The sequence below is a fragment of the Cebus imitator genome, unplaced genomic scaffold (assembly GCF_001604975.1).
Source record: "Cebus imitator isolate Cc_AM_T3 unplaced genomic scaffold, Cebus_imitator-1.0 Scaffold42, whole genome shotgun sequence".
Lineage (NCBI taxonomy): Eukaryota > Metazoa > Chordata > Mammalia > Primates > Cebidae > Cebus > Cebus imitator.
In genome coordinates this window covers 3,815,140-3,829,840 of record NW_016107357.1, presented here as the reverse complement: position 1 = coordinate 3,829,840, position 14,701 = coordinate 3,815,140, and the positions used below count along the sequence as shown (strand labels likewise).

Sequence of the window (14,701 nt, the reverse complement as noted above, 5' to 3'; positions counted from 1 at the left end):
AAAAAAAAAACATAGAACATGAGAAAGCAGCCCATTGAATTTAAAAACTCGAGTGTTTCCAAAGCATGCAGGTACACAGAAAACATTTAATACAAATCTTCATCAAGTTGACCCTCCACCTAAATCCTCCAAGAGCTTCTGCGGCCTCTAGGACTGGTTCTTGCCACTGTGTGCAAGGCCCTGCCTACTCTCCAGCCAGGCCCTCTTACTAAGTGCTGCCCTCCTCAGGGCGATGCTTTCCTCTTCTCCACTTCACATTCAGGGCCTTTGTGCAAATGCACCTTCACCCAGAATGCCCTCCTCTTCCCACCAACTCAACTTTCCACAGAGCCACTAGGTGAAGGAGTACTTATCACTCAAGCCTTATTTCAAAGGCTTTCTTGAGCACCTGGCCCATGTCTCCTTCCTTCTTTACTCTGTGTTCTAATCAGCTGGATGACAAGGAACTATAACTCTCTATTGTACTTGTTTGTCTCTATGTCTGTCTCCTACTTCAGGCTCTGAGTCACTCCAGAGCAGGGAACAGGTTTCATTCGTCTTTGTATCCCTATCATCTTCAATTGTGATGAAGCAAACAGAAAAGGAAATAAAAGCAAACCCTCTTTTCAAATTGTGAAAGCAGCACTGCTGAAGCTTTTAATTTACTACCTGTACTAACCTGATATAGTGGTCAAAACAGTACTGTATTAAATAACACCTTCTCAGGAGAAATATTCAGCCGATAACTAAACGCACTGTCTTAGTCTGTTTTCTGTTGCTATAACAGAATATAGCAGACAGTAACTTATAACGAACAAATTTATCTAGCTCATGATTCTGTAGGCTGGGAAGTCCAATATCAAAGGGCTGGAATCTGGTGATGGCCTTCAGCCTGCATCATCCCATGGGGGAAAGGCAGGAGGGTAGAAGGGTAAGCAAGTGTGCAAAAGAGAAAAGCAATATGGGCAGGGGTTGCTTTATAACAATCCACTATTGAGATAACTAACCTGCTACTGAGAAAACGTAAATCCATTCATGAGGGCTCTGACCTTATGCCCCAATCATCTCTCATTAGGCCCCATCTCCCACCACTGTTGCATTGGGTATTAAGTTTCCAACACACACTTTTGGGAGGCACATTCACACCACAGCAGGCACCATATGGTAAACTCTTTTTTCTGTTGCCATCTCCCTTCCTGCTTTATTGTTAACCACATAAATTTGAGAAAAGGGAGGGGAAGAACATGAAATTATTCTTGTATTCCTTTCTTCTATCTTATACCTATAACAACCACATGCCATGTACCTTATTACCTACAGAAAATTTCCTGGTGTTTTCTACTGTTGTCACCACCTACAAAAGGACTGACTTATCATTTCTTCCATCCTACTTTCTAAAATAGAACCATCAACTATAATTGTGTTTTCATTTTCATCATAAGATGAGGTTAATTGCAATGTAATCATCATCATCACATAAATCAGTGTTTTTCAAAACCTAGCCAGTGGATATCTGTGTAAGAATTACCTAAGGGTTAGGAGAAAGAGAGATTCCTAGACCCTGCCTGAGAAAAGCTGAGCAAGAACATAGAATGGGAGAGAGAAGGAGTTAGGAAACGCAAATTTGAAACAGTCTCCTCAGGTAGTTCATAAACTCACTGTATTTGAGAATAAATAAATAAAACAGACCTTGGTTTTATTTTAATTGGTTTATTAAATTGTTGAGTACAAAAAAATATGCCAAACACTATGCTAGGTAATAAAGGATATACAGAAGTAATGTTGAAAGTGGACCACAGCCTCAAAATATTTTCAATTTAGATAGAAAGTAAAAGTGTATGCAAAAAGTATATACGCAGAACAATTAGAGAACAATGCTAAACTCTGTGGCATAGAAAGACCTCTAAACTACAGTCCAAGGTAATTTTTGCTTCAAAATGTTTAAGTATGGACTCCCCTCCGTAGGAATACTAATAAATTACATATGAATTACTTTATAGATTATGCATATTAAAAAGTATAGTATAAAAAACTTTGGAACTACATTAAATTCTGATGGTACAAAGTTTTCAGTGATTAGTAAAACATTAATGATATACAATACAAATGAATGTTTCTTGATTTTGTAAATGCTGGCTTAACAATCTGTGACAGAGAACTGAAGGACTGATTTTAAGTCCAGTTTATGCTGCTACTCAATTTCAATGACTGTCATGGCTAAAGAGAGCACCTCACACAAACTGAAGTAGTGGACAGCTGGTTGCACTTACTTAATTACAATGCTCATATTTCGATCTATTCACCAATTATATAAAAAAGTTCTGTTAGTAGATTTCCACTTTGCCTGAGTTATTTTTGAAAATTAATCATTCTAACAATTGTAACGAATGATTTCAAAAATCTAGCAAATTGTCATATGAAAGATTTATAAACAGAAAATTATGCACATTTTAAAGTACACAGATATGAGAATTTCAGAAATGACACATGGTTTAGGAACATAAGTATGGAAATTTACATAAGTATGGAACATAAGTATGGAAATCCCATAAGTATGTAAATTTCTGAAGACCCATTTACAAAAAGCTTATTCCAGAATTTCTATAGTGCAGTAGGCATGATATTATAAGGGGTCCCCCAAAATAGTACATATTTTTTAAATGTATTACTGAACTAGAAGAGAATAAGAGAGACATCCAAGGGCAAAACAAAAACAAGTAAACAAGCATAAAAAAGCAAATCAACAAACAACAGCTAAAGTTACCACAAAAGCCTGTGTTACCCTGGAGTCAAATACTAAGCCTCGGTCTCACTACAGGGTTAGAGAGCTGAACCTACAACTCCAAGGATCCCTACAGGAGACTAAAGTGCCCCAGGTCAGTAGGGGTTCCCAGCAGAAGCAAACCCAATCCCTCTCTAAAGGAAGCATCCTCAATTTAGGCCCCCAAATTTCACAGAAGTATCAATCAGGCAAAGAAGAGATCACCATCAAATACCAGCACATTCAATAAGAGACAACCACAGTGAATGAGAATTAACAGAAAGCAACAATAAATCTAACTAACTAGGGACTTCAGGTAGTGGAATTACCAGAAACAGGATGCAAATTACTATATTAAACGTTCAAGGAAATGATGATGAAACCATAAAAATAAGCAAGGTCCAAGAGTCTACTTAAAAAGGCAGACTAGCTTAAGAGAAAAATCTTAAACTTTTAGAAATTAAAAATATGATAAAAGAAATAAAAAATTCAACAGATGGGGAAAAAGAAGAATGGAGCATGCATCCAATGCTCTAATTTTTAGGGGACTGCCAGAGGGACTGGTTTTAGATGCTGATAGAACCCAGCTTACACTAGATGTCACTACAAAAAAATCAGTGAAACACATAGGAATACAGCAAGAGAGGATAAGAGGTACAAAAAACCTTCAAGACAGAAAACAGTTAACAAAATGGCAATAGTAAGTCCTTCCCTATCACTAATTGTACCAAATGTAGATGGATTAAACACTGTAATCAAAAGACAGAGTTGTTGAATGGATTAAAAACATAAGATCTAACTATATGTTGTATACAAGAGATTCACTTTAGACTTAAGGACACACACAGGCTAAAAAACTAAAGGACGAAATAACCAAAAGAGAGTAGAGGTAGCCAAACTTACATCAGATAAAACAGACCTTATGTCAAAAACTGTCACAAGAGACAAAAAAGAACATTACATAATGATAAATGGGTCAATTCATGAGGAAGCTATAACAATTATAAATAAATACACACCCAACATCAGAGCAGAAGCAAACACTGACAGAACTGAAGGCAGAAATAGACAGCAGCACAACAATAGATTTCAATGTCCTACATTCAATAATGATAGACTATCTAGATAGAAGATCAACAAGGAAACAGAGGGCCTGAAGAACCCTATAGAACAAATTGACTTAATGGACATATAGATATACAGAGCATTCCGCCCAATAGCGGCACAATATACATTGTTCTCAAGTACACACAGAACATTCTCCAGGACAGATAACAAAAATAAAAAAAAGCAAAACTTATGGGATGCAGCAAAAGCAGTACTAAGATGGAAGTTTAGCATGACTTCATTTTAAAAATGCCTAAATTAAAGAATAAGAAGATAGGCGTGGTGTCTCATGCCTGTAATCCCAGAACTTTGGGAGCCCAACGTAGGCAGATCACCTGAGGTCAGGAGTTTTAGATCAGCCTGGCCAAAATGGTGAAATGCTGTCTCTTCTAAAAATACAAAAATTAGTCAGGTATCATGGCGAGCGCCTGTAGTCCCAGCTACTCAGGAGGCTGAGGCAGGAGAATCACTTGAACCCAGGAAGCCAGGGCTGCAGTGAGCTGAGATTGTGCCACAACTCTCCAGCCTAGATCAAGGAGCAAGACTGCATCTCAAAAAATAAAGAGAGAGAGAGAGAGAGAGAGAGAGAGAGAAACCTCAAACAAATAACCTAACTCAACATTGCAAGTACTAGAGAAAGAAGAACAAATTAAGCCAAAAGTTAGCAGAAAAAAAGTAAATAATAAAGATTAGAGCAGAAATAACAAAACAGTGAATACAAAACCAACAGAAAAAAAAATCAAGAAAGACTTGATTTTTTGAAAAGATCAACCAATTTGACAAACCTTTGACTAAGAAAAAATGACAGGACTCAAACAAATAAAATCAGAAATGAAAGAGGAAATATTACAGCTGATGCCACAGAAATTAAAAGGATATAAGAAACTACCATGAATAAGTATATTCCAACAAATCAGATTACATAGAAGAAATGTATAGATTCCTAGAAACAGATATGTTACTGTAATGGTTAATTTTATGTATCAACTTGACTGGGCTGAGGAATGTTTAGATAGCTGGCAAAACATTATTTTGGTGTATATCCAGGAGGGTTTTACCAGAAAAGGTTTGCATTTTGATCAGCAACTGAACAAAGCACATACCTTCATCAATGTGGGCAAGCATCATTCAATCCATTGAAAGCACAAATGGAATATAGAGAAAGAAAAAGGAAAAATTTATTTCTCTCTTCTTAAGGTGGGATATCCATCTTAAACTGCTCTCAGGCATTATAGCTACTGGTTCTTGGGCCTTCAGACACAGACTGAATTACATCACTGGTTTTCCTGGTTCTCCCACTTGCAGATGAAATACTGTAAGATTTCCTGGCCTCAATAATCACATGAACCAATTCCCATAATAAATCTTCTCATATATCTATGTAATATCCTATTGGTATTGTTTCTCTGGGGAACCCTAATAAACTCACAAAAACTAAATTATGAAAAAATAGAGCATCTAAACAAAGCTATAACTAGTAAGGAGATTGAATTAGTAATCAAAAACCTTCCAACAACGATAAGCCCCAGACCAGATGGCTTCACTGGTGAATTCTACAAAACATTTAAAGAAGATAATTAAAACCAACCCTTTTCAAACTCTTCCCCAAAAAGAAGAGAACAGAATAATACTTCATAATTCATTTCATAAGGACAGCATTACAATGACAAAAAAAAAAAAAAACACACAGAAAAAGTCACTACAGAAAAAGAAAACTACAAGTCAATATCCCTAATGCATGTCAATATAAAAATCCTCAGGGGGGGGAAAAAAAAAAAACCCTAGCAATTCAAATTCAATGGCACATTAGAAGGATCACATACCATGCCCAAGAGGGAATTATCCCTGAGATACAAGGATGGCTCAACATACAAAAATCAATGTGATATACATCACATTAACAGAAGGAAAATTAGAATTACCTGATCATCTCAATAAATGCTGAAAAAGCATTTGATAAAATTCAATACCTTTTCATGATTAAAAACACCACTCAACAAAATAAGAATAGAAAAAAATTACCTCAACATAATAAAGACCATATATAAAGCCCACAACTAATATAACACTTAGTGGTAGAAAACAAAGGTTTCCCTTTAAGACCAAGAACAAGACAAGGATGGCCATTCTTGCCACTTCCATTTAACACGGTATTAGAAGTTCTAGGCAGAGCAGTTAAACAAGAAATAAATAAATAAAAGGTATCCAAATCAGAAAGAAGTAAAATTATCACCGTTTGTAGATGAGATTATCTTATATGTAGAAAACCCTAAGGATTCCAAACACCAAAAAAAAGAACTGCTAGAAATAATAAACAAATTCAACAGTTTCAGGCTACAATGTCAATGTACAAAAGTCAGTTACATTTATTTGCACTAACAAAGAACTATCCTAATGGCATTTTTTACAGAAACAAAAAACGTTCTAAAATTCATATGGAACCATAAAGGACCCTGAATGCCCTAAACAATCTTTAGAAAGAAGCAAAAAGCTAGAAGCCTCACATTTCCTGGCTTCAAAATATATTACACTATGGTAATCAAAATAGTATAGTACTAGCTTAAAGACAGAGATATACACTAAGAACAGAATGGAGAGCTCGGAAATTAACCCATGCATATACAGTCAAATGATTTTCAACATGGATGCCAAAACTTCATAATCGGTGAAGGACAATCTTTTCAACAAATGGTGCTGGGAAATGGATATAGACATGCAAAAGAATGACACTGGACCCTCATTTTATATAATACACAAATACTATCTCAAAAGAGATTAAGATTTAAATTTAAGACCTGAATTATAAAACTCCTAGAAGAAAACATAGGAGAAGAGCTTCATGATATTGGTCTTGACAAAGATTTCTGGTATATGACATTAAAAGCACAGCCAACAAAAGCAAAAACAGACAATCAGGATTAAATCAAACTAAAAAGCTTTGCACATAAAAGAAAACAACAGAGTAAAAAAGCACACCATGGATTGAGCAAAACTATAAGCAAATTTGATTTTAAAAAAATAACTTGATTTTTAAATGTGCAAAGGAGCTGAATAGGCATTTCTCTAAAGAAGACACACAAATGGCCAATAGGTATATAAATAGATGGTGAACATCACAAATCATCTGGGAAATGCAAATCAAAATCACAATAAGATATTCAGTTTACACCTGTTAGGATGGTTATAATTTTAAAAACCATAAAACCAAAATAAAATGAAAATAGAAAATAAATGTTGGTGAGGATGTACAGAAATTGCAACCCCTTGTGTACAGTTGGTGAAAATGTAAGGTGCTGCAGCTACTATGAAAAACAATATGAAGTCTCCTCAAAAAATTAAAAATAGACTTACCATTTGACCCAGTAAACTACCATATGACCCAACAATAGAACTAATATATAATCCATTTCTGCGTATTTATCCAAAAAACTAAAATCAGGATCCCAAAGAGATCTTTGCACTCCCATATTTACTACAGTATTATTTGTAAGAGCCAAGAAGTAGAAACAACCCATATGTCCATCAGCAATAAATGGATAACAAAACAAGGTGCATAATACTACGGAATATTATTCAGCTATAAAAAAGAAGGAAATCCTGTCTTATGTTACAACATGGATGAACATTAAGGGCATTGTGCTAAAATAAAATAAGCCAGTTAAAGAAGATAAATGCTACATTATCCCATTTATGTGAGGTATCTAAAGTAGTCAAACTCATCAAAGCAGAAAGTAAGACTGGTGGTTGCCAGGGTCCAGAGAGAAAGGGAACAAGGAGTTGCTGTTCAATATGTATACAGTTTCAGTCACACAAGATGAAAAATTTCTAGAAATGTGCTATACAAAATTGTCCCTATGGATGAAACTGGACGTCATTATGTTAAGTGAAATAATCCAGGTACAGAAACACAAATATGTTCTCACTCATATGTGGGAGCTAAAACAGCGGATCTTATATATTAACAAATCTAATACATATCATAAAATTAAATAAAAAATAAATGTGAAAAAATAAAAAGATTAATTTCCACTTTACTACCACTAAAATCCATTCCCTCCCCGCCAAAAATACTATACTGCATACTGAAAAATTTGTTACAAAAGCATATCTGATGTGTGCTTTTTACCACAATGAAAAAAAAAAATTCAACAGATAGGTTAACAGGGTTATAAACAGCTGAAGAAAGGTCTAAACGTATATGGTAACTATAGCATAGGTCATACTAAAGGTTAGAATACAAAGAATGAAATAGGAGGAGGAAAAAAAATGAATGAGAGGTTAAACATGAAGAATAGAATGATAAATTTTAGCACATCTAACCAGAGTGCCAGAAACACTATATAGAACAGAATTAAGGTAACATTCAAAGACATAATGCTTGGTACATTTCTGTAACTGATGAGACATGAATCCACAGAAGACAGACAGAAAGGATCACATACCAAATAGCAGATGACTCCTGAACAGAAATAATGTAAATCAATAGACAATGGAATACTACCTTCTGAGTGGTAAGAGAAATGAAACTATCAACCTAGAGTTAGAGACTAAGCAAAGCTATCTTTTAAGAATTAGGGCAAAATATGTCTTCAGATCTAAGAAAGTTCATGGCTAACAATCCTTCACAAAACAACTTCCAAAGATATTCATCAGGAAAAGAGAAAATGACCCCCAAAGGAAAGAATGAGATGGAAGAAGAAAAATAATAATAACAATAATAATAATAACATCTTTAAAATCATGTGTCTAATTCTATGACCTGGGTTTTTAAAAAAAAAAAAAAAAAAAAGACGACGTAATAATAGCATGTAGGTCAGAAGTGAAGTGATAGACATTAAAAACATTTCTTCTCCCAATGTGTTGCCCTGAATGCCCACTTTAGAGACCACAGATGTGGTACATACATCCACCACTGTTTAGCTACAACAAACAGCAATATTAGCTGCAATCATTTCAGAAGTCTTGTTAAAACAATGAGACAAGCCATAACGGATTTGTAAGCTTGATATGAAGGACAAGTCCGGGGCACTCCAGACAGGAAACAGTAAAGGTTCAGAAGTAGTGATAAGGATGTTACGCCCTGTTCTTCCTCTAATAAAGTATCTTATATCATTTCATATGCTCTTCTAAAATCTTCTCTTTTTTTCCTTTTTTTTTTTTAACAGGGTCTCACTCTGTCACCAGGGCTGGAGTACAGTGGTGTGATCTTGGCTCACTGAAGCTTTGACCTCCTGGGCACAAGCAACCCTCCCACCTCAGCCTCCATAGTAGCTGTGATTGACTACAGCTAATTTTTCTATTTTTGGTGGAGACAGGGTTTCTCCATGTTGCCCACACTGCTCTCGAATTCCTGGGTTCAAGCAATCCTCCCACCTCAGCCCCACAAAGTGCTGGGATTAGACGCATGAGCCACTCTTCTAAAATCTTTAAAACACAAACAAAAGAAAAGAAAACAGACAACAACAACAACAACAAAAACACTTTCTAGAAGTAATAGCATGAGTACAGCAATAGTGGAACATGTCAGAGATTCATTATTAATATTTAGGTCACTAAATTTTCTCTCTGAAGGCTTCATTCAGTCTCTCAGGTTATGATATGTAATGTCTACCCTCACCAATGTCACTAATTTATTTTGATGATAAATGAAAAAATTCAAAGGGGGTGTTACAGCACTGATTTTCTATACACTATTATTAGTCACTGTGCTGGGCACTAGCAATACAGACTAAAAGACACAAAGTCAGGCAATTAGAATGCTATATGATAGGCACTGTGACGTGTGAAGGATACACAGGACACAGCAAATCCAAGGGTAGTGGTGAAGGTATGCTTTCCTCTCGCTTCTTCACGCCATTAACAATGATTCTCACAAGACAAACTACTGATGGCAACTGATCACAATAGGTAATCATTACAGTCACCACCATGAATTTCAGTATGTTACAAGACTCAACATCAAAAGTCTTTTTTTATTAAAGACTTTTTAATCAAACTGAATTCAACTTTAAAACATCCCAAGAAGTAGTCAAAAAAGTTTTCTTCATGCCAATCAAAATTTCATCACAGAAAGCTAGGTTGAGCATTTTTGACTCATTAAAAACTAGCATAATCAGAGTTTTTCAAAAATACCAAAAATGTTTTTCCTCTTTCATTAAAAAACACATAAGAGTAATGGTAATATATTATCTATATCCATGGTGGAATTATCCAAAAAAAATCTAACTAAAGAAAAAAAAAAGAAATATTTTTTATTCTTTTTCTGGACTTACTCTTTATAATCTAAAATCAGGACATTTTGCATAGATCCTATTATCAGCAACATGTACTTTTCTACTTTATTACAAAGTGTTTATTGCCTTAAAAGTTAATCATTGGTTGTCCTGTTGTATTTAGCCCATTCAGGCCTATTAACAAGGCAGACACAAATCTTTCATCTAAGAAAATACTCCTGAAAAAGTACACACAGAATGTTCTCAGAGAAAAGCAATTCTTTCTCATTTTACTATATATAGTAGTAGTATATAAGAGATCAGTGCTATAATAGTCCCTTTTGGGTTTTTAATTTATCCTGAATATATATTCGTGACACTGACAGTGATAAATATTCCCAAGGAAACAAAATCCAGGTACGTTTTTTACATTAACTGCAAATGACAATGAAATACCAAGATGGTGTTTTAAATTACCGTATTTGTTGATTTTAATTTCTAAGGATAAGAAAATGTTTTTAGTTAGCGTCCTTGATAATATACCAAAGACCCTTAGAACTCTTTAATGGTCATGAAAAGTTTCATAACTATTTTTTAAAATATGTCATGTAATTGAAAATGACTACAAATAAACATACATTTTGGCTGCCATACTGGCCTTAACATATTAGCTAACAAGCAGGTTTGTTACTGTATTTCATCAATGAGAAGTAAAAATGGATGATGCCATTTACTACCAACTAGAAAATAGAGAGTCACTGGTGTTTTAATAGCCACCAGTGGTGGCCTCCCTGATAAACACCAATCACACCTATAAACCAATTTAGCCCCATTTACACAACATCTTCTACGATACATTATTTGTTTGGGATTATATCTTTTCTGTAAGCTCCTTGCAGGGAGAAACCTTATCTTAAATACTACTTCTATATTCTCTTCCCAACACTTTACCTCAAAAATGAACATACTGAGGGCATACTTATTAATTGACAGCTGTGGTATAATAGATATTTGCCACAGCAATTAGGAGAAAATAAAGACGTGGGTAAAGTAAGCTAAACTGAGATATTATTATGTACAATACAATAAGGCACAAGACCATAAAGTGACTTTGAAATAACATGTCCAGAAACAGCAAATCAGCTTACACAGCATAATCATTTTCAGAAGGTACTCACAACAAAATTTATCATACTATTATTGCTTAGCTTTAAAATCCTTTTTTTATATGTTCTTACATGAGAAGCTGCATTTTGTACTATTCCTTAATGCATATTCCTATAATTATATCTCATGTCTTTATAAAATACTTATTCATACAAGTATTTTGTATGAATATAAAAGAGAAGAGCTATACTATTCAAAACCTAAAAGAAAATAAAAACAATGTGTTTTTCCACTCCTCCTGGGTTAACACATACAGTAATTTGCTAATAAAAACAAAGGTTATCATCTGTCTTAATTTTCATTCACACTCTTGAATGACAGGCATTTTTTTTAGAGTTCCTACTAGAAAAATTCTGTGCCAACCTGGCTTTAAAACCAACTTAAATCAAAATATCCATCTTTTTCTCTAACCTTGTTCATTCTCTCAATCAAAATTATGTATCAATTGTATTTTCTAAAATAGTTATGATGCAAATGAAGTTCTAATTTATGATAGCAGCAGCCTTACACTATCTTTCCCATTTTAAATGCACGGCGCTAGAGAGGACAAAAGCATACTCTGAAACATCTTCACAGGTCCTCTAACAATGGTCTCTTACTAGAAATTATTCTCTTTGTATAATTATATTAAATTTCTATGCTCCCCTCCTAAGATGAAATCATCTGTTTATACCCCCTCCAACAACTCAGAAGTGGGCTTGTATTCATTCTCTCATGCCTTTTGTCTAAGAACACCAAAGCACTTCATTATTTTATTTTACCAACCCCATGAAATCCGTGGTACATCAAAAGCTGGAGGGCTGATGAGATAACTAGACAAGAGCTCTGGACAGCTGACCAAACTTAGTACCCATCTAGGTCCTTAAAATCAGTCAGAAAATCAGCCAAGACCTATTTACAGGTCTTGAGTGTTTTAAACAAAAACAAAAACAAGAAATCCTTCCCACAAAGGAACTTGTATGCGCTCGCGCGCGCGCGCGCGCGCGCACACACACACACACACACAACTGCACTTTTCAGAGGGTGGAAATACAACGGGTCTTGTTCTTTTCGTTTTTCAGGAGTTTAAACGCCAGGGATATCTGCATCTTGATAACAACTCCTGAGGGCAATCTGATCAAAGACACAGAAATCCTTCCTTCAAAGATATGCACCTTGTGACACTCCAAGAAGGAGGAGAGATATTTAAAGTAAAACCTGCCCTGAATCATTATCACTGACTTAAGGAAGAGATTAAAAAGCCCTTAGCTTCATGTGGCTTTTTTACATTTTGCTGTAACCCCAGGGCCACAGATGCTGTTGGTGAAATTCTCCTACTCGTCTCTACTGAGTGTCACAGCGGTATAAACTCATACACACAAACACGCACACATCTCCACTTCCATCCCCATCCTTCTCCCTTTGGTGCCTATGACCCAAAATGTGGACACAATGTTACAAAAAGCAAAGTCATGGGGCAATGCGGGGGGAGGAGGGGAGGGTGCAAAGGACTGAAAGATCCAGAAAAGCAAGAGTGTGAGAGGTAGCCGGCTCGTCTGCTATCGTAAAGCAAACATTCATTCGGGTGGGGGCACAGAATGCAGAGGTAGAAATAAAGCAATCCTGACTGCCCACTCTGCCATCCCATTCTGCCTCTCTGCCCTCCATCACCCCATCCGCTCCTGGAGGACCACCTCCGAGCCAGAGGGCGCCACTTACGGTTCCCCACCCTCACCCCTTGCGGGGAAACCAGCGAAATGGGGTTGGAACGAATAGGGCTGAGCAGTGGGTGAGGGTCATGCCGGGTTCCAGATGGAGACCCTGCCGCGGGAGGCCGCGCGGAAGCACGGGAGCGGCCCAAGCGCGGGTGAAGTGGGGATCAGAAGAGGGTCTCGCCCCCACCGCTCCCGAGGGAGGCTCCGGTTACTCACATTTTCCGTGTCCCGCTCGTTCACCGTCGGCAATGGCGTCCGGGCCGACATTTTGTGCGGGCAGCGGGGTCTGGCCGGGGTCTCGCCGGCCGGGCTGGGGTGCGGGCCCCAGGGGCGACAGGAAAGGGGTGCGGACGCGAGCACAAGGCCGGGGCCAGCGGCTCCCGCAGGCCGCGGGCGGTGCAACAAGCGGCACCGGCGCGGGAGAGGGGGAAGAGAACGCGGAGGAAGAGGAGGGGGAGCCGCTTCCCGCGGCGGCGCCGCTGGGGTACGCGGACAGTAACGAGGGAGGGCTCCGGGCGAGGCGGCTGCCCGGCGCTGACTGGGAGGCGAGGATGGCAGGATGCGGCGCCGAGGGGTGGGAGGCGGGGAAGGGGAGCCGGGAGGCGGCGGCGAGTCCCGCTAGGCTCTCCGGGCCGTGGGTGAAGGTGAACCCGGTGTCTCAAATCACTGCCTGGCTCGTCCCAGCGAGCGCGCCTCGGCGTCGGGAACCGCGGCCCTGACAGCGTCGCCCGCGCCGCGCCCCGCTCCCCGCCTCAGGTGTGCGGCGCCGCCCTGCCCAGCCACATCCACGCGCCCGGGACCCAGCGGCGGCGGCGACCTAGCCCCCGGCGCGAATGTCTAGGCTCGGTCCGCGCGGTCACCGCCGCCGCGCCTCAGTCAAGAGGAGCGGCCCGAGCCGGCTGCGCGCGGAGCGGCGGGCGCGGCACGCAGCGCCCAGAGGCACTTGGCGGCCGCCGCCGGGTGGGCGGGCGCCAGCCGAGGGGGCCTCTCCATTCATTCCCTCATTAGGGATGCGGGGCCGCCTCCTCCTCCTCCTCCTCCTCCTTCTCCTCCTCTCGCGCTCTCTGGCCCGCCTGTCCCTGTGTTTATTTTTGTTTCGTGCCGCACCCTCAGAGTTTACGGTCGTCTAAGAGCCTCTGGTGGTTTTATTTTTATTCATGTTTGGTTTTTGCCGGGTTGAGGGCGAGACAGAGCTGAAGTGAATAAGTGGCTTTTTTTGTTGTTCCTTTCATTGGAGCATTGGGTTTAATCCTAGCTGGATCCTACCCCTCCTTCTCTCCTACCTCTGGACTTTTACCATTCTTAAATTCTACTCCTCTTCCCCCGTTTCCACGCTTTCTCAATCCGCGTCCCCGCCTGAGCCTTCTGTGAGTCCCCTTCTCTAGGGAGCCGTTAGGTTCAGGGTCACCCTCAGAGTTTGGCAGAGCACAAAAGCCCCTAGAAGCGCCCGCAGCCTAGGGGGGCGGCTGGAGACTCGGTGCGAGTGGGTCTCAGGCCCCGACGGTGCGGCTTCTTTAGGAATGGGGCGGGCGGAAGACGTCTCGCTCTGGGGGCCCCGCAGCACCCCTGGAGTGGGTGAGACCTGCGAGTCACAACATCTACACTGGCTGATCGTCACTTCCTGGGACACAAGGAAGTGTCACTTAGACGAGCCTGTTTAGGGAGGGTGGAGAGCTGTGTCTGATTTGGGCCCTGTCCTCCCTCTTCCAGGTGGCTTCCTCACACTTCCACCCACCTGCCTCCTGACATCCTGCGGGCACCGCGTCGGTAGTGCATTGTCC

General features: G+C 39.2%; 1 protein-coding gene across 11 annotated transcripts in view; it reads right to left on the bottom strand.

The window, feature by feature from the left end:
* Positions 1-13,877, bottom strand: part of MARK1 (microtubule affinity regulating kinase 1) — a 127,118-nt gene extending 113,241 nt beyond the window's left edge. For all 11 annotated transcript variants that reach the window (XM_017526335.2, XM_017526337.2, XM_017526336.2 and 8 more), the window contains exon 1: positions 13,137-13,877. In XM_017526335.2, the coding sequence (XP_017381824.1) occupies positions 13,137-13,187 (51 nt within the window). In that variant the 5' untranslated portion in view covers positions 13,188-13,877. The remainder of the gene's footprint in view (positions 1-13,136) is intronic.
* Between the last annotated feature and the right edge of the window lie 824 nt (positions 13,878-14,701).